We start from the raw sequence: 24,025 nt of genomic DNA, 5'->3' as shown, positions 1-24,025 counted from the left end.
CTCCACCCTGTGGCTGCAGTGTGCATCATCAACTCGCCAAGGCTTCTTCGACAGCAACTCCCAATCCCGCAACCTGTACCACCTAGAAGGACAAGGGCAGCAAGCGCATGGGAACACCACCATCTCCAAGTTCCCCTCCTAGTAACACACCATCCTGATTTGGAAATATGTTGCATTTCCTTCATTATCGCTGGGTCAAAATCCTGGAACTCCTTACCAAACAGTACTGTGGGAGTACCTTCACCACACTGCAATGGTTCAAGAAGGCGGCTCACCTGCACCACCACCTCGAGGACATTTAGGAATGGGCAACAAATGCTGGCCTTGCCAGTGATGCTCACATCCCATGAATGTATAAAAGAAACAAAGCAAAATTGAATTGGCTCGAAACTTTATTTATTATAAAAGTTTACCATTGAAGAAGCTGAATGCTGCATTTATGCTAATAATTATAATCACATCAATTTACTTTATATTATGCATACTTATTATCATGGCAAACATAATGCACAGCTCTTCTTTTTCCAAATAATAAAAAGTATGCCAAACACACAGTTGTGAAAACATTTCCTATTTTAATTATAAATACATATTTAGGTTGCAGGATGTTATTAATTTACACATTATAATACTATTATAATTTTCAGTCATGTAACACGATTGCTCACATTTATACTCATTGTGTTTGTATCCCCAGTGAACAGTGCATAGAAGCCTATGAGTTACTACTGGCCCTGGCTGAGAGTGAACAAGGACTCATTCTGGGCCAATTCAGAGCTGCAGGTGTTGGATCTGTTGGTTGGTATTAACAAAGGGTTCATGTATTCTATTATATCTATCTTTCCATTAATATATGGTATATTAAAAGTTATCCAGGTAGTGCACATTTCCTGTATACGTTAACTTTACTTTCTTTGTCACCATTGTTCAGTCACGTCTTTGTGTAGGTCAAATCTATATGGCAAAATTAGAGTCACACCTATGTATTTTAACTTGCATGTCAACACTGATTGTCACACATTTTCTGCAAGATGTCTTTCAAGCTTCCCAACACTAGGTGCAGTACTGTGTCTCTTGGTCCCCAATTCTGTCTTATCATTTTAGATTTTTTAACTTGCTCCTCTTCCAGATTTTGGATGCACTCTTCTATCAGATATTTCTGTTACATACTCGACTAAATAAATTCCAATTAAAACATAACATAAGAAATAGGAGCAGAAGTAGGCCATTCCGCCCCTCGAGCTTGCTCCACCATTCAATAAGATCATGGCTGATCTACCTCAACTCCACTTTCCTGCTCTATCATATATCCTTCCTTAAGTAAGGAGACCAAAACTGTACACATTACTCTTGGTGTGGTCTCAACAGGGCCCTATATAATTTCAGTAAGACGTCTTAACTCTTGTACTCAAATCCTCTTGTAATAAAGGCCAACATACCATTTGCTTTCCTAATTGCTTGCTGTACCTGCATGTTAACTTTCAGTGATTTGTGTACAAGGACATCCAGGTCCCTCTGAACACCAACATTTCCCAATCTCTCACCATTTAAAAAATATTCTGCCTTTCTATTTTTCCTACCAAAGTGGATAACTTCACATTTCTCCTCATTATGGGCTCAAAATTGCCCAGGAGTTGCTGTTTTTTTTGGAGTATCTTAAAAATTCCCATTTTGCACATTCAATTTGTGCCAGTGTAAGTGAGTTAGTTAGGATTTTTTTTAGTTTAGTTTAGTTCTTTTCAAAAGGGGGCATTACCAGCCACCTACGCCCATTTTGGCCATTTAGGCCACTTTGGACAGCTAATAGTTACTCCAAACTAACTTAGGCCATTGTATGTGGCCACTTGTGGCCACACAGAAAACCTTTAATGAGATTTAAGAAATCAGCTCAGGTAGATGGTAATGACTTGACTAAAGAATGTGAATAGGATCAAACAGCTATACAGGACATCATATGACAAACTTTGCAAAGTTAATTTACTATGCAACTGAAGCATTCATGGAAGCTTAAACTACCAAAATAAAAGAAATAAAGAGACAAAACATATTTACATAATTTTTTCAAAATATCCAAATAAAAAATGAAAGTACCTCCTGCTCGTAATTCTTATGTAGGAAAATGTTTTCATTAAGTAAAGTCTTGAGTAAGCTCATTAAAATTACTGGTTACATAGTTATCACCGCCCCCCCCCGGATCAAAACTCTTCCTCCTCCACTCCCCCTCTCCTCCCTCTCCCCCACCCCCGATCAAAGTTCTCCTCCACCTCTCTTCTTCTCTTCTCCCCCCGTTCCCCCCCCCCCCCCACCCCAATCAAAACTCTCCCCGCACCAACCTGTTGGTTGTAGCCTTAGCCCGGGAAGGCAGCGGGCCGGCCTGTGTGGAAGGCCACCCGGCCCGGGATAGAAGCGGGACACATCAGGTCCTACGCTGCAGCACGCATCATCATCATCCGCAGGAGCTACTGTGCATGCGCGAAGGCATGCGGAGAGCTGCCGGCACCGGTTTTTGCGCAGGGCCCTAGCTCTGCCCCCTAATCGACAGACCACGCCGTGCCAAGCCATGGGAGAGGCCACAGAGCAGCCAGAATCTGGAGACAACCCTTTTTGCCGCCGTTTTCAGCCCACAAAGTCGCCGCATCTCTGGTGAGTGCGCTGAAAAAACGGGTGGGCCAATTTTGAGCCCGATATTCCATTTGCCATGTTCTTGCCCACTCACTTAGCCTGTCTATATCCCCTTGAAGCCTCTTTGCACTCTCTTCACAAATTAGGAGGAGGTTACAACAATTTGGGCCATTGCCTATGTGCTTCCTTCCCCCAAACCAGTTTTCCATACTTGGTGGTAGTAATGGTCAGGCTTCAAGTCTACCATCTCAGCTTTTGCATCCCAGCATCACAATCTCTGATCTCTCAACCTCTTGGCTCCAATCCTTCACCACTTACCCCATCCCTCCTTGATCAACTAACAACTTGCCCATTGGGTTCTCCCTTTGTGCTGCATATCCAACCCTGAGCTAACAAATGGAAGGGCAGTGAACTGGAAAGTATGGTGCAGATCATGGGCAACTGGGGAGGCATGGAAGTACACTATTAGTCTTGTAGAAGACGAGGGGGTTCAGGATGTGAAAGACATACAACGTAAGCGACTGGGTGCAGATTAATTGTTTAAATGCTTTACATCATGAAGATGCTCTTTCATTACTGTATATTGAATCAGAGAAAAGCACTGTGTCCCTTACTATGTCCACTTGAAAATCAGAGAAAAATTGACAAATAAGGAGGCCATTTGGCCCGTCGAGTCCATGGCGATATGATGATGGACAACCAACCAACTAAGAAAAGGCGGCTCCATGGTCATCCCTATTCTTGACTAAAGTGAAAGAGAAATGGGTGGGCATCAACTTTTGAGGTACTTGGGTGCGAGGTGATACAAGGAAGAGGAAATGTGCAATAGACAGGAAGGAAAGGATATTTCAGGTTGGTGGTGGGTGAGAGTAAAGGTGATAGGTGTGATGGAGAGGGAAAAGATAAAGGTCAGGAAGATGGGAGAAGGGAGTTGGAACCTTCAATTTCTCTTCTATTTCGTTATCATTCAGGAAACCATTGTTGGCTCTTACTGGGAATCAGCTTTTGAAATGTTGGGGCTGGATTCCCAAAATGGCTTGGGAAAGTTACTATTATTTAAATTGGAAATGTGTAAATAATATAGAGTTTTGAGGAAACCATTTAGGGAATTCTGACCCCAACCTTCAAAAGCCGTTTCCTTGAACAGTACGATGCGGAACCAACCAGGCAGTAGGCTATCTTAGATCTGGTACTGTGTAATGAGACATGATTAATAAATGATCTCATAGTAGAAGATCCTCTCTGAATGAGTGACCATAATATAGTTGAATTTCAAATTCAGTTGGAAGGTGAGAAAGTTGGTTCTCAAACCAGGGTCCTAAGCTTAAATAAAGGAGACTGCAAAGGTATGAGGGCAGAGTTGGTTAAAGTGGACTGGGAAAATAGATTAAAGTGTGGGAAAGTTAATGAGCAGTGGCAGACATTTCAGGAGATACTTCATAACTCTCCACAAAAATATATTCCAATGAGAAGGAAATACTGTAGGAGAAGGGATAACTATACGTGGCTAAGTAAATAAAGGTATCAAATTGAAAAAAGTGGCATACAAAGTGGCCAAGATTAGTGGGAGGCCAGAGGATTGGGAAAGTTTTAAAAGCCAGCAAAGAACGATTAAAAAATAATAGAGGGAAGATAGATTATGAAAGTAAACGAGCAAGAAATATATAATCAGATAGTAAGAGTTCCTACAGGTATATAAAAAGGAAGAGAGTGGATAAAGTAAATGCTGCTCCCTCAGAGGATGAGACTGGGGAATTAATAATGGGGAACAGGGAAATGGCAGAGACTTTGAACAAATATTTTGTATCCGTCTTCATGGTAGAAGACACTAAAACATCCCAATAATGGATAATCTAGGGGCTATAGGGAGGGAGGAACTTAATACAATCACTGTCAGTAAAAAATAAATACTCAGTAAAATAATGGGACTGAAGGTGGATACGTCCCCTGGACCTGATGGCTTGCATCCTAGGGTCTTAAAAGAAGTGGCTGCAGAGATAGTGGATGCATTGGTTGTAATCTACCAAAATTACCTGGATTCTAGGGAGGTCGCAGCGGATTGAAAAACTGAAAATATAATGCCCCTATTTAAAAAAGGAGGCCGACAGAAGGCAGGAAACTATAGACCAGTTAGTCTAACATCTGTCAATTGGGAAAATGCTGGAGTCCATTATTAAGAAGCAGTAGCAGGACATTTGGAAAAACATAAATTAGTCAAGCAGAGTCAGCATGGTTTTATGAAAGGGAAATCATGTTTGACAAATTTGCTGGAGTTCTTTGAGGATGTAACGAACAGGGTGGATAAGGGGGAACCAGTGGATGTGGTGTATTTGGAGTTCCAGAAGGTATTCGATAAGGTGCCACATAAAAGGTTACTGCACAAGATGAAAGTTCACTGGGTTAGGGGTAATATAGGCTCAATTTTCCCCAATGCCGTTTTTTGGTGTATTGCAAGAGTTACACCTGTTTTTTTTTGGCCCCGATTACTCCCCCAAAAAACTTGCAAGTTTCCCCATTCTAATTTTTGAAATTGTTGCCGCGCAGCCTGTCCTTTAGTTTTGGGGGGTGGAGCCTAATGTCTGCGCCAAAAAAAAGATCCCCCCCCCCCCACTTCTATGCATGCGAGGGGAAAAAAAAGACGTTTTTTACGTGACTGCTATGGGTCGCATGCCCAGTATACCTCCTAAGTCTCCATTCGGCTATTTTTAAAGAGCCAGTTGTGTGTGAGAACTTTAATTCTCAGTGGAAAAATCGGAGCTGCAATACAATATGCTGCAACACGGCTCAAAGACCAAGAATTTCTCACAGGATGAAGTTACTAGTTACTGTAATTGAGGCCAGATGGCAGGAGCTGGACACCAGCAGAGATCACATAAAAGTTTCACCAAAAGAAATGAAGAAACGCTGGAACCAACTTGCAGTTGATTACTGTGCAACCCAAGGTCTGGAGACCAGTGCAAAAAGAAGTGACGAACGTTGGTCAAGTAGTTAGTGTAAGTAATATTTTCATTTATTCACTGGAATTGCAATTGTAAAAATGACCATCTGTATGTTGTCCCAACCAGCAGAAAGGCACTCCCTCTCTTAAAAAGTTATATTTTCATCTTTGCAGAGGAAGGTGGCACACAACAAACGGGAAAGAACTCGAACAGGAGGAGGCCAGGCAAATCTGCACCCACTGACACACTTTGAAAACAGGGTCACTGCTTTGATGGGTCCTGCCTGGAGAAAAGCAACCGCTACTACACAAACTGGGCCCACATTCGAGGGAGAGGGTAAGTCCTGCAAATTCTACAGTCCGGCTTTGTTAAATGTTAAATACTGCACGGGCTAGTCATGCTTCGGTTCATGGGGATGTCTCCGTCAACTACACTTCGGTTGATGCAATGTGCTATCATTCATCATGGTCCTTCAAAGGAGCCCGCTGCCTGCGCTGTGTGAGCCTACTCATGCCACCCTGCCCCCTCCTCTGCTGCTAACCGTTTGTTTGTTCTGTTATATTTTGCAGAATTTAAGGCCAACCCTGGCGAGGCTGAAGTCGATGCAGAAGAAGATTCAGACACTGACAAGCCTGAAGAGGAGAACATCTTCCAATCCCACCTTCCAAACCAAGAGCGTGAGGGGGAGGGGAGGATGATGCCCCCACTCTTGCACTCACTCTGAAGGAGGTGCAGGTGGCGCCCATTGAGGTGCCAACCCCATTCCTCAGTGGTGCAAGTGTTGGGACATTCCATGGTTTCTCACAGTCCGAGGCTGGGGATTCCAGTGGGGTGCAGCGAGGGACACCCAGGGCCTCACCGTCCGAGGCTGTGGGTCCCAGTGGGATGCAGCGAGCCACACCCAGGGTGAGGAGGGAATAGAGAGCTCGACAGCGCTCTCCTGAGGTGCAGGATCTAACAGATGTGGTTCAAATGATGGCAATGAGTGCGGAAAGCATTGACCTTACTCAATCACTCCTCGACACCATCAGTGGGGTGGGTGATGAGCTATTTGGAGAAGTAACAAAACTCTCACGAGAATTGGGAACACTGTCTGGGCACATGAGGGAGGGAATGTCGCAGGTAGCTAATACACTCGGTGAACATGAGGGAGGGAATGTCGCAGGTAGTTGGTACACTGTCAGGGCACATGAGGGAGGGAATGTCGGAGTTAACTGCTGCAATAAGGGAACAAGCCTAAACCCCGCGGCCATTGATGGAATCAACTGCCACTCCCACTCCAGTCCCCAGACCAGCCTCGGAAGAGGCCCAAGCCGGACCTTCCACATTACCACCTGCCCACGCCCCCGTCAAGAAGTGCACATTACCCGAGATGCTCGAAAGAATAAGCTTGGTACCAACCCGAGAAACGCTGCGCTACCACCTCCGGGTGAAGTCATCAAGACCAAGCGCAGTGGGCGGTCTTAGAATAAGGTGGAGGAGAGATGGGTGCAGCCTTTCTTTGCTGTTATTATTATTGTTATTGTTGTAACTGTTCTCAAATTAAAAGTTTTTTCAAATTGATATAAATTTGCAAGCTAGAAAGTTTGTAAGTGATCTTAACTGAAAGCTTTAAAGTTTGATACAAGAATATTTTTATTTATGTTAAGTACAAACAAGTGTTAACATAGAAAATAGGTGCAGGTGTAGGCCATTCGGCCCTTCGAGCCTTCACTGCCATTCAGTATGATCATGGCTGATCATGCAACTTCAGTACCCCACTCCCGCCTTCTCTTCATACCCTCTGATCCCCTTAGTTGGAAGGGTCACATCTAACTCCCTCTTGAATATATCCAACGAACTGGACTCAACAACTTTCTGTGGTAGAGAATTCCACAGGTTCACCACTGTCAGGGTGAAAAAGTTTCTCCTCATCTTGGTCCTAAATGGCTTACCCCTTATCCATAGACTGTGACCCCTGGTTCTGGACTTCCCCAACATCGGGAACATTCTTCCTGCATCTAACCTGTCCAGTCCCGTCAGAATTTTATAAGTTTCTATGAGATCCCCTCTCATTCATCTAAATTCCAGTGAGTATAAGCCTAGCCAATCCAGTCTTTCTTCATATGTCAGTCCTGCCATCCCGGGAATCAGTCTGGTGAACCTTCGCTGCACTCCCTCAATAGCAAGCACGTCCTTCCTCAGATTAGGAGACCAAAACTGCATACAATACTCGAGGTGTGGTCTCACCAAGGCCCTTGTACAGCTGCAGTAAGACCTCCCTGCTCCTATACTCAAATCCTCTCGCTATGAAGGCCAGCATGCCATTTGCTTTGTTTGTTGCCTGCTGTATCTGCATGCCTACCTTCAGTGACTGATGTACCATGACACCCAGGTCTCGTTGCACCTCCCCTTTTAATAATCTGTCACCATTCAGATAATCTGCCTTCCTGTTTTTGCCACCAAAGTGGATAACCTCACATTTATCCACATTATACTCCATCTGCCATGCATTTGCCCAGTTACCTAACCTGTCCAAGCCTCTTTGCATTGCCCTCACAGCTCACACTGCCACCCAGCTTAGTGTCATCTGCAAACTTGAAGATATTACATTCAATTCCTTCGTCCAAATCATTAATGTATATTGTAAATAGCTGGGGTCCCAGCACTGAACCTTGCGGCATTGAACCTTGCGGCACTGCACTAGTCACTGCCTGCCATTCTGAAAAGGACCCGATAATTCCCACTCTTTGGCCCCAAGTTTCCACATGATTTGCTCCTGATTTTTAGGAGCAACTGGTGTAGAACGGAGTATCTTAGAAATCGGAATTCTCCACATTTAAGTTTTCTGCAGTTCTAGTCAGGTAGAACAGTTTCACTTTTGAACAGAATTTTTTTTTTCAAAAGTGGGCGTGTCCGGCCACTGACGCCTGATTTCAAAGTTTCCACAGTGAAAACGTACTCCAAACTAACTTAGAATGGAGCAGGTGAAGATTTTTGTACGCTTGAAAAAACCTTGTCTACACATTAAAAAATCAGGCGCAGGTTACAAATTCGGCGTTGGGAACGAGGGCGGGGGGGGGGGGGGGGGGGGGGGGGGAAGGGAAGTCATTAAATTCTACAATCAATCCTTAGTTATACTTAAACAAATGTTATACAAATAAATCCAACCTGAATAAAAATTTATAAGCAAAGAAAAGATTAAATAAACCACGTTCCTACCTGTGTGAAAGTGCTTCAGGCAGGCCTTTCAGGCAGCGGTGTGGCGTTGGTCCCGACGGGAGGGACAGGCAGGCAGCAAGCAGCCTTCCAGTTGAGCTGCAGGCCTTTCACGCAGCGGTGTGGCGTCGGTCCCAACGGGAGGGGCAGGCAGGCAGCAAGCAGCCTTCCAGTTGAGCTGCAGGCCTTTCACGCAGCGGTGTGGCGTCGGTCCCGACGGGAGGGGCAGGCACTTTCAAAAATGGCCGAGTGCCAATGTTTACTTCAGACTGCGCGTGCGCGAATGCTCCAACGCGCACGCGCAGGGTTGCCGGCACCAAAAAAACTCATTTAAATTGTACCCGCCCCCTCCTACTTACAAAATCGGCGCGAGTGGTAGGCTCTGCCCCCTGTGCGCCGTGCCAAGCAGACATCGAGCTGCAAGGAGCTTAAGAATACCGCGTTTTTTTTCAGGCGCCGTTTTCGGCATGAAAAACAGGCGCCCAGCTCGGAGGGGCGCCTGTTTCGCCGCGTGTGGAAACTTGGGGCCTTTGCTTCCTGTCTGCCAACCAGTTCTCTATCCACGTCAATACATTTATCCCCAATACCAAACTTTTGAATAAAGTATATTTTAAATTATAACTGGATCATTTCCATTATTTGTTCCATTAACACAACACAACACAACATTACGGATCAGGTCCAAACAGTAATCATGGGCCATTTGAAATTTTTGCGGCTGAGCCTCAGGCAGCAAAGCAATTGTTAAAGGGACACGACAGCCCACCCTCCTCTGCCATCGTGCTCCGGATTCAGGTAGTTGCATGGCTTCCTCATCCTCCTCCTCCTCATCTGCATTTTCCTCTTCATCATCAGCCACTCTCGCCTCAGGTGGGTCTTCTACTACCAGCTGCTGCTGCCTCATAATGGCCAAGTCATGCAGCATGCAGCACACAGCAGTGAACTGACCGACAATCTCTGGAGTATTGCAAGTAGCCTCCAGAATGGTCCAGGCATCGGAAACGCTGTTTCAAGATGCCAATAGTCCACTCCATTATGTTGTGCGTCGCAATGTGCGACATGTTGTATTCCCGGTCAGCTTCCGTCCGAGTTACATGTAGGGGCGTCATGAGCCAGGTGGCAAGGCCGTACCCTTGGTCTCCCAGCAGCCGGCTCTGTCCTTCTGGCTGCTGTTGAAACATGGCAGATAATGCGCGCTCGTATAGGATGAACGCATTATGGGTGCTCCCAGGGTATCTCGCATCAACTGACATGATACGATGCATGTCATCACACATGAGCTGCACACGGAGTAGAAGCCTTTCCTGTTCCTGCACATCTCAGAATCCTCCAAAGGTGCTCGCAAGGCGATGTGGGTACAATCAATGCAGCCCTGTACCTTTGGGAAGCCAGCGAGAAGCCCACAGCCCTTTTGCGCATTGCCTGGGCGGTCATAGGGAACTTTATGTAGTCATTTCTCCGGGCATATAGTGTAGCAGTCACCTGCTGAATGCAGATATGTGTTGCATGTTGAGAAATGGCGCACGCATCCCCAGTTGTGGCCTGGAATGATCCAGATGCATAGAATGAAAGTGCAGCTGTAACCTTCACTTCAGCTGACAAAGCAGTCCTCCTGACGCTTCTAGTTTTCAGATCTGCTTTTACTAACTCTCAGATCTTTGCAGAAACGCAGCGTTCTCATACTCTGCATCACTCAGGTGCAGGTATGAACTCATGTATCGATATACCCGATGTGGGTAAGGCCTCCTGCCCATCCTACGTGTTCTGAGGTTCCTTGTGCGATGATGTCGAATCTATCGTCGTCTCCGCAGCACCATCATGTAGAAGGCTTGCACGAGGTATGGCATTGTCAATATTGCCCCCATAAGTAAATTGTTGCTTTGCAAGAAGCTCAAAACAGCAAGACAAAGCTTCTGTCCTCTCTCTCCCCAAGGTCAACGCCCTAATATGGACCACACCCCGGTCCGTGCATGCACAATAGGCTTGCTTAGAATGGGAAGCTAGACATTCAATGAAGACATTTGGGGCAACAAAGTTTAATGCAATTCTTCAATTTTTTTTTTAAAGTACCACCCCACCACCGACAGAATGTCTCCTCACCGGCCTAGAGGGTCGGCCAGCAGAATCGCACCCTTGCTTGGACACGAGCTCGATGTCCACTCTCCGCCCCCCTCCCCCGGGCTTCTTTTGAAGCCGAGCCCGTGTTCAGGCGAGCGAGTGATTCTGCTGGCCGATGCTCCGACCCTCAAGTCCGGTGAGAAGACGTTCGGTGGTGGGGTGATGCTTTGGGGGAAAAAAAATCAAAAATTAAAGAATTGCATTAGACTTCTATTTTCTCCCTGTTGACTTTGAAAGAATTAAGCTTCATGATGCATATTTTTTGCCGCCTTGGCTCCCTCCAAAACTTTGCCTAAAAACAATGGCATCTTTCTACACCGATTTTTTTTAATGTGCGCTGGTTTTTCTTAAGTGCCCAGGAAGTTTTTTGGGAATGGTCACATACGCCGTCCTAGGAAAAATGTAAGTTGGCCAAACTTGCTTAAATGTGAAATACTGGCGCAGACATCCGGCTATGCCCTCTATGACGCAAAAGAATACTAACTTTAAAAAATCGTAACTAACTGAATTACGTTGGCACAGAAACTTTGGGGAAACTTGGATGTTTTAATATACACTTAAAGAAAAAAGCGGCGCACGGCAAAATAATGGCACAGATAACTGGGGAAAATTGAGCCCATAGAATTACATAGAATACAGCACAGAAACAAGCCATTTGGTCCAACCAGCCTATGATTGCTTTGATGCTCCGCTGGAGCCTCGTCCTGACTTTCCTCATCTAACTATTAACACAACCCTCCCTTTCTCCCTCATTCTTATTTCGCCCACCCCCCCACAAATGCATCTATACTATTTGCATCAACCACTCCCTGTGGTAGTGAGTTCCACATTCTCACCACTCTCTGGGTAAAGAAGTTTCTTCTGAATTCACAATTTGATTTCTTGGTGACTATCTTGTATTGATAGCCTCTAGTTTTGCTCTCCCCCACAAGTGGAAACACCTTCTCTTTGCCGAATCGTATCAGAACCTTTCTGTGGGCTTGATTTTCCCCAAAGCTGTTTCTTGGTGTACTTGAGGAGTTACGCCCGTTTTTTGCAGAGCTGAAGTACACCAAAATAAATTTTCCAAGTTTCCCCGTTTGATTTCTTCATTTTGGTGCCATCTAGTCTCTCATTTAGTTTTGAGGATGGAGCTTTAATCTGTGCCAAAAAGATCAGGTTACCACGGTAACCAGGGACAGAATGCGGGCTGAGACTGGAAGGTAAAACATACAGCCAGCTCGCAACCTGCACAAGCACATTAAAATACACTGCAGCAACTTACCAAGCACCAGTACATTACAGCAACTTACCTCCATTAAATTATTAAAGTTCCCCTCCTTCCCTCCCCCCCACGATGCCAGTGCTGGTCCCCGCTCCTATCCCAGGCTGATGTGCCTCCTCCCGATGTCGGTCCCTGCACCTATCCCAGGCCGAATGGCCTCCTGGTCCCTGCATCTATCCCAGGCCAAATGGCCTCCTGGTCCCTGCACCTATCCCAGGCTGAATGCTCTCCTTCCCCACCTGATCCCTGCTCCTAACTCTACCTGAAACCCTTCCCCCTCCCTCTCCCATTCTCTCTTACCTCTCCTGCTGCTGCTGTCCGGGCATCTGCTGCGCTGATTTACTTACCTGCGCCGATTTCCTTCACTCACCAGAAGGTTTTTCTACAGAGGCCACATACGCTGGCCTAAGAAGAACTGGAGTAACTCTGAGCTGGCCACACTTGCCTAACTGGCCAGAATTGACACGGGTGGCAGGTTACATCCCCTTTGACTGGGAAACAAAAAACTAACCCATAAAAATCGTAACAAACTGAGTTAGGCTGTTGCAAATTGATTGGGGAAATTTGTATTTTTTAAACTTAGGCCAAAAAAGCAGCCTGTGCCAATAAAGGCTCAAATCGCTGGGGAAAATTAAGCCCATAATTTTAAAGACCTCTATTAGGTCACCCCCTCAGTCGTCTTTTTTCATAAAAGACCCAGTCTATTCATCCTTTCTTGATGTTTATAACTTTGCATTTCTGGTACCGTCCTGATAAATCTTTTTTGCTCCCTTTCCAGTGCTTGCATATTCTTTTTATAATATGATGACCAGAACTGTATACTGTATTCCAAGTATGGTTTAACCAAGGTTCGATACAAGTTTAGCATAACTTCTCTATTTTTCAATTCTATCCCTCTAGAAATAAACCCTAGTGCTTGGTTTGCTTTTTTTATGACCTCTTTCGCCTGAATCACAACCTTGTGATTTGTGTACTTGTACTCCCAGATCCCTTTGTTCCTCTATCTCATTTAGATTCTTACTTTCCAAATAATATATGACCTCACTTTTCTTAACAAAATGGAATACCTCGCACTTACTGTTAATGGGCCTGAAATTCCGATCGAGGTCTTCCCGCGGGCAAACGACTGAAAAAGTTAAAAAAAAAGATGCGCACCTACTTGTTCCTGCTGCGCCCGCACGAACTTCCAATCCTGAGGCCTTCACTCCTGCACATCAGAGCGTGTTCACGTTGGGATGTCCGTATGCTGGAGCTGGAGTCACATAGCTCTGGGCAGCCAATCAAGGTACAATATTTTCTCATTCATAATAATGAGAACTCTTTAAATTGGAGTTCCCATTATTATGAATGAGAACCCCCCCCCCCCCCCCAACACACAAAACACTAATAAAAAATAGAAAAATACATTACATATTTAAGATTCGTAAATTAAAGTTCTTATTAAAAAAAAATGTTCCCGACTTTAAAAAGTTTTTTTAATTATGCCTTAAAATAAACTTACTGTTGTGTGGAGGGTTTTTAACAATAAAATATGTTTTTATAACTTTATTTTAAAATGTTTTTGTGTATTTTTAAACACTCAGGCGCAAGATTTTTGACGACATTTGCTGGGCAAGATATGGGTAAATATCGGAAATCTTGCCCTGCAAGTGTCCTCGCTCCCAATATACGTGAGATCTGTCAAGCCAGAAACTGGACAGATCAGAAAAGCCGGTTTTCAGCGCATGTGCATTGCATGCTGAAAATCAGCTTTTCCGATGCCTTCCCAGGTCCGTAGAAACTTTGTATGGACCCGGGACATCGAAATTTCAGCACCAATAAAATTAATTGGAGCATAGATGTTTTTTCTGCAGTGCAGGCTGAGGAAATGGGAGATGGAAAATTGAGGCGTTACAATGCCATCACTGGAAAGCACTTGTAATTAAACAGAGATAATTTTTCATCGGCTATTTAAAAACGTGGACATTTTGGGTAAGAAAAGACCAAATGGTCCATCTAGCCTGTCCCACAGTATTGTGATTCCTTAAGCTTCATGATTAAGACACTCCCTATTCACCAGGAGCCATGGATTAGATATAAACTATTTTCTCTGGTGGGGGAATCCAGAACAGGAGGACACAATCTTAAATTTAGAGCTAGGCCATTCAGGAGTGAAATCAGGAAGCACTTTTTCACATAAAGGGTAGTGAAATTCTGGAACTCTCTTCCCCCACAAGGCTGTGAATGATGGCTCAATTGAAAATTTTAAGACTAAGATCGATAAGTTTTTATTTAGTAGGTACCAAGGGACATGGATTAAAGGCAGGTAAATTGAGTTGAGAGACAGACCATCTATGATCTAATAGAATTACGGAACAGGCTCAAGGGGCTGAATGGTCGAGTCATATTCCTATGTAATCTTCTGGGAACAGCAAAAAGTCTGATAAACACACAAGGCCAATTAGGGGCAAATAAAATTAGGAAATTTCCTCTCTGATCTCTCTAGGTGATCAATCGAAACTAGTCCAGGAGACTGCAATAATCGTGACATATTACTTGGTACCTACCACTTGTATGACGTGATCTCTGCACCAACCAGTCCACCTCTTTTGAAGGTATGCAGCGAATCAGCACTCTCCACACAAACTGGCAGCTTGTTCCATAGGAATACTATTACAACAACAATATCTTGTATTTATATAGTGCCTTTAACATAGCAAAACGCCCCATGGCATATCACAGGAACATATTGTGGGGAGGCAGAAATTGCGGTCGGAGGCTTCCTTTGGACAAAAGCCTCTGACCCGAAAAACATTTATGAAAATACCTAGTGGTCCCGGAGGAACATAGGATTCCGGTCGGAGGCCTCCATTCACTGTGCAGTGTCCTCCAGGTTATCTTGGAATCACGTGGGCCTGGACCAGCAATCACTATGTAGTATTCTCATTGATAATAATGGGAGCTCGCACTATCAATGAGAATACAACCCTAAAACAAGAACCACAACACAATACTGTAAATAAAAAAACACCTCACGTATTTAAAATTAATTGAAATTGAATGTAATTAAATGTTTTAGAAATTATTTTTTTTAAATGTGTTTTAATAGAGTTAAAAATAAACTTACCTGAATGGACAGGGTTTTTAATATAAAAATGAGTGATTAAATTAAATTTTTCTATGTTTTAAAACTCTTACACTGGTAAAAGTAAGCTATAATCCTGATTTTACCACATCTAAGAGTTTGAAGGACATTCGCTGGGCAAGAGTTGGCCAAATCTATGCACCGCGAATGTCCTTCCTACGGGGATGCGTTGGATCTGTCAAAAGAAAATTTGACAGATTGGAAAAGTTGGTTCTCGGTGCATGCACATTGCACGCCGAGAACCGGCATTTGTGAGGTCTTTTTGGGTGCATAAGCACCCGGCGAGGCCGCAATTTTCAGCCCTATAAAACAAAATTTGACACCGAGCCATATAAGGAGATATTAGGACAGGTGACCAAAAGCTTCATCAAAGAGATGGGTTTTAAGGAGCATTTGTAAAGAGGAAAGAAGGTCTAGGGAAGGATTTCCAGAGTTTGGGGCCTTGACAGCTGAAGGCACGGCCACCAATGGTGGAGCAATTAAAATCGGGGATACTCAAGTGGCCATAATTGGAGGAGCGCAGATATCTTGAAGGGTGTTGGGACTGGAGGAGATTACAGAGATCGGGAGGGGCGAGGCCATGGAGGGATTTGAAGACACGGATGAGTAATTTAAAATCGAGGTGTTACTTAACTGGAAGCCATTGTAGGTCAGCGAGCACAGGGGTGAACGCGACTAGGTGCAAGTTAGGACACAGGCAGCAGAGTTTTGGATGACCTCAAGTTTACGGAGGGTAGAACGTGGGAGGCCGGCTAGGAGTTGGAATAGTCAAGTCTAGAGGTAACAAAGGCATGGATCAGAGTTTCAGTAGCAGATGAACTGACGTAAGGGCCGAGGGAATGTGGAACCGCCCAACATTGAATTTCTGCCCTTGTTTATAAGCATGACCCCTAATCCTACCAAATCTATTTAATTGAAATATTTATCAATGTGAACACAGTGTCCACTTTTCCCTTATAAGTGCTAACATACCAATTTATAATACAAAATGTTGACGGGTCTGTGTGTAGGTATAAGATATTTAATATATTAGTTAACCTCCCATTGTGTTGCACACAGAGGGTGAAGACAAAGTATTGTCTTCAGATGATGTAGGTTAGGGAGTGGAGCATAATTGGAGAAGGTCTTTGGGGGGGTGGGGGTGGCAGGGACTGGGACACGGAAGGTCAGAAGAGCGAGAAGCATGACTGGATAGAGAGAGAAAGGGAATGAAGAGAGGGGGATTGGAGAGGGAGGAAGGTAAGGACAGGGAGTGAAGGAGGGGCAGATGAAAGAAGCAAGGATATTATGAGGGAGAAATGAGCTGGGATAAAGACAAGACAAGGCAAGAGACTTGAATAAAGGTGCAAGGTGGATGTGGAGAAAATGATAGAGGGGCAGGGATGGAAAATGTGGCAGAAAAATAGAAAGACATATCTACTCTGCAAGTAACATCTGACATCAGCTCAAACTTTTCATTTCCAAATATTTTCGCCAGCAGCATAAGAACTGTTAAAATTTCTTATTAAAAGTACTTAGAAATTTGAAGTTGGGCTGTGGTCCAGCACTAGTGGGAAATCTTTGTCTGTCTGGTGAAACAATGGTGAAAACCAGTAAAATGAGGCCGATAGCAATGCAGATGATTGAAGGGAAAAGGTAACCAGCGTAAGTCGAGAGAGGACCACAGAATAGGCAACTAGAAGGGATCAAGCCAGAAAACTGAACTAATTATCTTGAACTCACATAGTGTCCTCTTTACAGTTAACCATAGTCTCTTTTTTTTTGTAAATTTGGATATTGTGCCTCCTATACCCAAGTCCAGATCAATCCATATATGACAATGATCTCAATATTGGTCCTAGGGGACATTGCTGTTTACATCCTTCCAGTCCAAAAAGTATTCCATTAACTACGAATCGCTGTTTTCTCTCTCTTAACCAACTTCCTATCCATGCTGCCATATACTACTTAGCACCATGTGTCTTAATTTTATCAATAAGCCACTTATGGGCCACTTCATCAAAAGTGGCCCATTATTTCTTGGGGATAATTATTATTTCTTGGGGATAAGACCCATCTTGCAGTCTAACTTTGTCCTCACCTTGCTTCCTGCTGCTTTATTAAACCTTCAAATATAATTTTTTTATCATTTGGAGAAGCCATCCGGTTCAGTTTATTACTGGATTTATGAAGCTGAGAGAATGAGGTTTCAGTGATTCCACATATTGTGCTTTGTCTATTTTGTCATTAAAAAAGGTAAACTCCATCTCTTCTGAACAGGTGATCAAAATGGTGAGGAAAATATAACAATGATGTTAAAGAGAGCACATGACTGCAGAAAGACAGCAGAGAATGCTGCAAAAGCACTACTAATGAAACTCGATGGTAGCTGTGGTGGAGCGTGTACTGTAACAGGATGTAGCATACAGCCATGGGAAAGTCTTTCTTCTCACAGCCACACCAGGTGAGTAATATGATTTCAGAATTTTGCTCTGCAGCCAGATTGTTTTGGATTGGGATTCTTATTAGCTCAACTTCGCTATTCCCGAAAAAAAAATCACTATCTAAGATTATTTTCTCACTGTCTATCTTAAAATACAGCCAGTGAAGAATCACCACAGAAGTAACCAAACAAATCAGTGAAATGTCTTCAAGTCTTTCCATTGACTGTTGATTCCCTCCATTCCATTACCTATCCCCAAAATTAAAATTGAATGTCATAAGTACTATAACAATTACATAATTTTGGGGGGGACAACACTAAGTTTACTTGTAACGAAGCTATTGTATGTTAATCGATCCAAGACGTTTTCCCTGCACGGATCTCTTCCTTTTTCTGGGCTGCGGTTTGAATTCTTCTTTGTTCCCAGTGTTTAGAACATTTGACTGAGTTTTTTTTAAAAAGAGTTTTTGCTCCTGTTAAGCAATTCTATATTCAAGAAAGACATACATCCATAAGAGTTGTGGTTATTCTAAGGAACTACAATTGCCAGAGTGCACTGCGACAACCTGCACCCTATGACTATGGCATGGACTTTTGTGGTGGTAATGGTGAGGCTATCAACAATATTCCCTATAATTTTGTTTGGCCCTTTATGGCCCCTTTTAAGGGGCTACACGTGCCAGTCTACATACTGCGCATGCGCAGTGTTTGTATTGAAAAGCCGGCTGCGCGGGTCCTCTGGAGCGCTGCACAACCGTGCAGCTTACAGGGAACATTGGCTGTCAGCACTCACCGTTATTACGGAGGGTATCTGACAGCAACTTCTGGCATCCGCATGTGTGCCGTTAAACATGGAGATCAGGAAGTTGCTGTCTGATTAACCCTGCTCCACAATCTTCGTAACACCAGTACCTCGTCGAGAGATTCAGCATTCAAACAGATGAAGAGCGGGAAGTTGTGGTACTTACCTATTAGATACCCACTAAACACGCCAGAAAGAGTTGGGGCTTGTCCATTCAAGTGCAAGTTAAATTTTAACGCCGACGCTGAAAATGTACTTACAAGTGCAGAGTCTCATTCCTTCAGATTTTAATTATTGTTGAGGCAGATCCCCTGTAAAGGGCGCTCGCAGAAATAGATCTCTAATTGCTTTAAGTTGCTGCGCAAAAGCCCACATTATGGGCAGCCACAAGCACAATGAATGACGAGCGCTGTTGTTTGCCGCTGACTGCAAAATTAATGAGCAACTGAGGCACGTGCTAATGGGGGGGGAAAAAACATCAAAATAAAATCTGTTTTCAGTTTATAAGATGATTTAATACAAATGCTGTTGTTTGTGATGAGATTTCATAAGTCACTGAGGAGGGAAGATGCTTTTGCTAGGGCTAAATTGTTTGTGCTATGGGTTCTAGTAAAGGCTGACTTCATTTTGGACATAGTTCTTTAGGACTACGCTGAGGAAGACATAGGATGCTTTCTTCAATGGCAGAAGTATATGTTAATTTTGGGGCATACAATTTTTCTTCATAGTTTAGAATTCCTAATGAAATTTAGGACCAAACTATGAGGTCGATTTGTGAGTTTAAAAAAAAAAGGAGGAAGACTTTGACCTACACTGATATTCATTAGAGGGGATAGTCAACCTCCCAGCAAACACATCTTATTTACCAAAGCTTCTCACTGCTTTGTCCTGGATGGTATCGAGCTTCTTGAGTGTTGTTGGCGATGCACCCATCCAGGCAAATGAAGCGTATTCCATCACACTCCTGACTTGTGCCCTGTAGGTGATGGAGTAGCCTTGGGAAGTTAGGTTAGCCACTCGCCACAGAATACCCAGCCTTTGTACTGCTCTGGTAGCCACGGCATTTATATGGCTGATCCAATAGAGTTGCTGGAGGTCAGTGATGACCTCCCAAGATATTGATGGTGGGGGATTCAGCAATGGTACTGCCATTGAATGATCTGATCGAAATTTTCAGGATATTAAGGGGAACAGATCGGATAGTTAGAGAGAAACTATTTCCGCTGGTTGGATATTCTTGGACTAGGGGGCATAGTCTAAAAATTAGAGCCAGTCTGTCCAGGAATGAAATTTGGAAACATTTCTACACACAAAGGGTGGTAGAAGTTTGGAACTCTCTTCTGCAAATGGCAATTGATGTTAGATCAATTAATTTTAAATTGGAAATTGATAGCTTTTTGATAACCAAAGGTATTAAGGGATATGGGCCAAAGGCAGGTATATGGAGTTAGATCGCAGATCAGCCATGATCTCATTAAATAGCGGAACAGGCTCGAGGGGCTGAATGGCCTACTCCCTGTTTTTATGTTCCTATATAAGGGCAGGTAGTTAGACTCTTTCTTGTTAGAGATGGGCATTGCCTGGCTCTTGTGTGGTGCAAATGTTATTTGCCACTCATCAGCCTCAGCCTGGATGTTGTCCAGGTCTTGCTGGACTGCTTCATTATCTGAGGGACTGTGAATGGAATTGGACACGGAGCTATGGGAGGCTTTCAAGGAGAAGATAGACTAGACACATTCCTAAGAAGGGGAAAGGAAAGGCATCCAAAACTAGAGCTCCTTGGCTGAAGAAATCAGCATTAAAATGAAACCGAAAAAGGAGGCTTTTGGTAAATGTCAGGTTCATAATATAGTAGAGAAGTAAGCAGAATACAGAGAGTGTAGAGGAGAACTGAAAAAGAAAATACGGCAAAGAGAATGTATGAGAACATTAACGGATAACCTAAGAGGGACTACTAAAGTATTTTTATAAACATATAAAGAGTAAACGGATAGTCAAAGGAAGGGTGGGGATGGTTAGGGAACAAAAAATAAATCTTCCTGTGGAGGCAGAAGGCATGGCTCAAGTACCAAATGCGTACTTTGCATCTGTCTTTACGAAAGGAAAGGATGCTAGAAATGTTGCAGTAAAGGAAGAGGTGGTGGAGAAACTGGATAGGATAGAATAGATAAAGAGGACGTACTTAACAGGTGTCAGCACTCAAAGTAGAAAAGTCACCCAGTCCAGATTAGATGCATGCAAGGTTGCTGAGGGAAGCAAGATGGAAATAGTGGAGGCTGTGGCCACAATCTTTCAATCCTCCTTGTATACGGGAGTGGTGTCAGAGGATTGGAGGGTTGCAAATGTTACATCCCTGTTCAAAAAAGGGGAAGAGATAAATCCGGTAAGTACAGGCCACTCGGCCTAACATGGTGGTGGAGAAACTTAGAGACCAGAGCTCAAGATCTTCTCTTGGCAGCTTTTTTAAAGGGTCACAAGAGAACTACAAGTTCTGATGATGGGTGAAATCCAAAATGTTAGCCTTCTTTAGATGCTGATTAACTTGTGGCAGATTTCCAGCATTTTTTGTTTTCATGTTGATAGAGATTTCTTTCTTCAAATTTTATTCCTGTACGTGTTTGCCTCACTACCATTATTCTTGGGTTTTATACATAGAAGCATTTAATATAAAACAAATAAGTGGTGAAATTTGTTCAAAACATTAATTCCTTCATAGTTGCAGAATTACTGTAGTACTGGGCATCCTACCCAAACATTCCTACCTCCAAGTGCAGCCCTCAGTTTTGCTTCCTCAGGTCTAAGGGGTGCAAACTTTAGCATATCTGTTGCACAACTTGTTTATCTATCTATCACAAGATCTAGCTGGACAATATTAAGTGCTGTTGAGTCTTGCGCTCTGTCAAAACTGTCCACGACCCCAGGATTTCCTGGACTGCATAAGGGATGGTTTTCTCAACCAATATGTTGAGGAACCAACTAGGGGGGAGGCCATCTTAGACTGGGTGTTGTGTAATGAGAGAGGATTAATTAGCAGTCTCGTTGTGCGAGGCCCCTTTGGTAAGAGTGACCATAATATGGTGGAATTCTACATTAGGATGGAGAATGAAACAGTTATTTCAGAGACCATGGTCCAGAACTTAAAGAAGGGTAACTTTGAAGGTATGAGGCGTGAAGTGGCTAGGATAGATTGGCAAATGATATTAAGGGGTTGACTGTGGCTGGGCATTGGCAGACATTTAGGGCCCAAGTTTCGGGCCGCGCCTAAAACGGTGCAGCCTGGACCTGGACGCCCGTTTTTCGCGCCAGAAAGTGCGCCTAAAAAAAACTCACCTATTCTCCGGCTCCCTGCAGGTCCTCTGCAGCTGGGCGCAGCAGAGAACGAGCTGTTGGGGGCGGAGCCAGGTCCCTGCGCTGAAAACAGTGCCGGGACCTCTGCACGTGGGCGCGCATGTGCAGTAGCTCCAGGCGCCCAAAACTGTGGGCGGTGCCCGAAGCACGCAGCCCCTAGCCCTGGCCTCACTGGGGCTGCGTGAATAAGGCTCCTCCCACCCGACCTGATCCCCGCTCTTCCCCTCTTTTCCCCCCCCCCCCGCGAAACTCCGTGACTTTCTCTCCCCTCCCCGCCGAGACCCGATGCCACGTACCTGTAAATCCAGCCCGAGGCTTGGGCGCGGCCGTTCAGCCTCCCTCTCTCCCTTCCCTCCCTCCCTCCTCTCTCCAACCTCCCTCCTTCCCTCCCTCCCTCCCTCCCTTCTCTCTCCTTCCCTCCCTCCCTTCTCTCTCCTTCCCTCCCTCCATCCTCTCTCCTTCCCTCCCTCCATCCTCTCTCCTTCCCTCCCTCCCTCCCTCCTCTCTCCTTCCCTCCTTCCCTCCCTCCTCTCTCCTTCCCTCCCTCCTCTCTCCTTCCCTCCCTCCCTCCCTCCTCTCTCCTTCCCTCCCTCCCTCCTCTCTCCTTCCCTCCCTCCCTCCTCTCTCCTTCCCTCCCTCCCTCCTCTCTCCTTCCCTCCCTCCCTCCTCTCTCCTTCCCTCCCTCCCTCCTCTCTCCTTCCCTCCCTCCCTCCTCTCTCCTTCCCTCCCTCCCTCCTCTCTCCTTCCCTCCCTCCCTCCTCTCTCCTTCCCTCCCTCCCTCCTCTCTCCTTCCCTCCCTCCCTCCTTCTCTCCCTCCCTCCTCTCTCCTTCCCTCCCCCCTCCCTCTCTCCTTCCCTCCCCCCTCCCTCCTCTCTCCTTCCCTCCCTCCCTCCCTCCTCTCTCCTTCCCTCCCTCCCTCCCTCCTCTCTCCTTCCCTCCCCCCTCCCTCCTCTCTCCTTCCCTCCCTCCCTCCCTCCTCTCTCCTTCCCTTCCTCCCTCCTCTCTCCTTCTCTCCTTCCCTTCCTCCCTCCTCTCTCCTTCTCTCCTTCCCTCCCTCCCTCCTCTCTCCTTCTCTCCCTCCCTCCTCTCTCCTTCCCTCCCTCCTCTCTCTTCCTTCCTTCCCTCCCTCCTCCTGCTCCTCCCCCTCCCACCTCCCTTCTCCCCCTCCCCTCGCTGTCAGAAACACAGACAGAGTGTGAGAGACATACACACAGACAGATAGACAGATAGAGACACTGGGGGGACCATCCCAGCACGCTGTTGGAGGACTCCCGGTGCTGCAGTCGGTAAGTAGAAAATGTTTTATTTATTGATTCTTTTTTTTTAATTTTATTTTTTAATAATTTTTTTTGATTGATTTATTGATGTATTTATCATTTATTATTGATGATGGCTCTTTATTTGTAAAACTGAAGTGTTTAATGTTTGTAAACTTCCCTTTACCCAACCCCCCCCCCCCCCCATTCCCTACGCCTGATTTGTAACCTACGCCTGATTTTCTAAAGTGTAGACAAGGTTTTTTTGAACGTACAAAAATCTTCACTTACTCCATTCTAAGTAAGTTTGGAGTAAGTTTTCACTGCCTAAACTTTGAAAACAGGCGTAAGTGGGCGGACACGCCCCTTTTGAAAAAAAAATTCTGTTCCAAAGTGAAACTGTTCTAACTGACTAGAACTGAAGCAAACTAAATGCCGAGAATTCAAATTTCTAAGATACTCCATTTTAAACCAGTTGCTCCAAAAAAACAGGAGCAACGCAGGCCGAAACTTGGCCCCTTAGAGACCGCATGGATGAACTACAACAATTGTACATCCCTGTCTGGCGTAAAAATAAAAAAGGGAAGGTGGCTCAACCGTGGCTATTAAGGGAAATCAGGGATAGTATTAAAGCCAAGGAAGTGGCATACAAATTGGCCAGAAATAGCAGTGAACCCGGGGACTGGAAGAAATTTAGAACTCAGCAGAGGAGAACAAAGGGTTTGATTAGGGCAGGGAAAATAGAGTACGAGAGGAAGCTTGCAGGGAACATTAAGACGGACTGCAAAAGTTTCTATAGATATGTAAAGAGAAAAAGGTTAGTAAAGACAAACGTAGGTCCTCTGCAGTCAGAATCAGGGGAAGTCATAACGGGGAACAAAGAAATGGCAGACCAATTGAACAAGTTCTTTGGTTCGGTATTCACTAAGGAG

General features: G+C 44.7%; 1 protein-coding gene across 4 annotated transcripts in view; it reads left to right on the top strand.

Annotated features, from left to right (window-relative positions):
* The window catches only part of mcc (MCC regulator of WNT signaling pathway), a 448,431-nt gene that overhangs the window by 359,377 nt on the left and 65,029 nt on the right, over positions 1-24,025 (top strand). For all 4 annotated transcript variants that reach the window (XM_070883758.1, XM_070883750.1, XM_070883778.1 and 1 more), the window contains 2 exons: positions 698-798; positions 17,525-17,708. In XM_070883758.1, coding sequence (XP_070739859.1) covers positions 698-798; positions 17,525-17,708 — 285 coding nt within the window. The remainder of the gene's footprint in view (positions 1-697; positions 799-17,524; positions 17,709-24,025) is intronic.

The sequence above is a fragment of the Pristiophorus japonicus genome, chromosome 1 (genome assembly GCF_044704955.1).
Source record: "Pristiophorus japonicus isolate sPriJap1 chromosome 1, sPriJap1.hap1, whole genome shotgun sequence".
Classification (NCBI taxonomy): domain Eukaryota; kingdom Metazoa; phylum Chordata; class Chondrichthyes; family Pristiophoridae; genus Pristiophorus; species Pristiophorus japonicus.
This window is presented reverse-complemented; position numbering and strand designations above follow the sequence as displayed.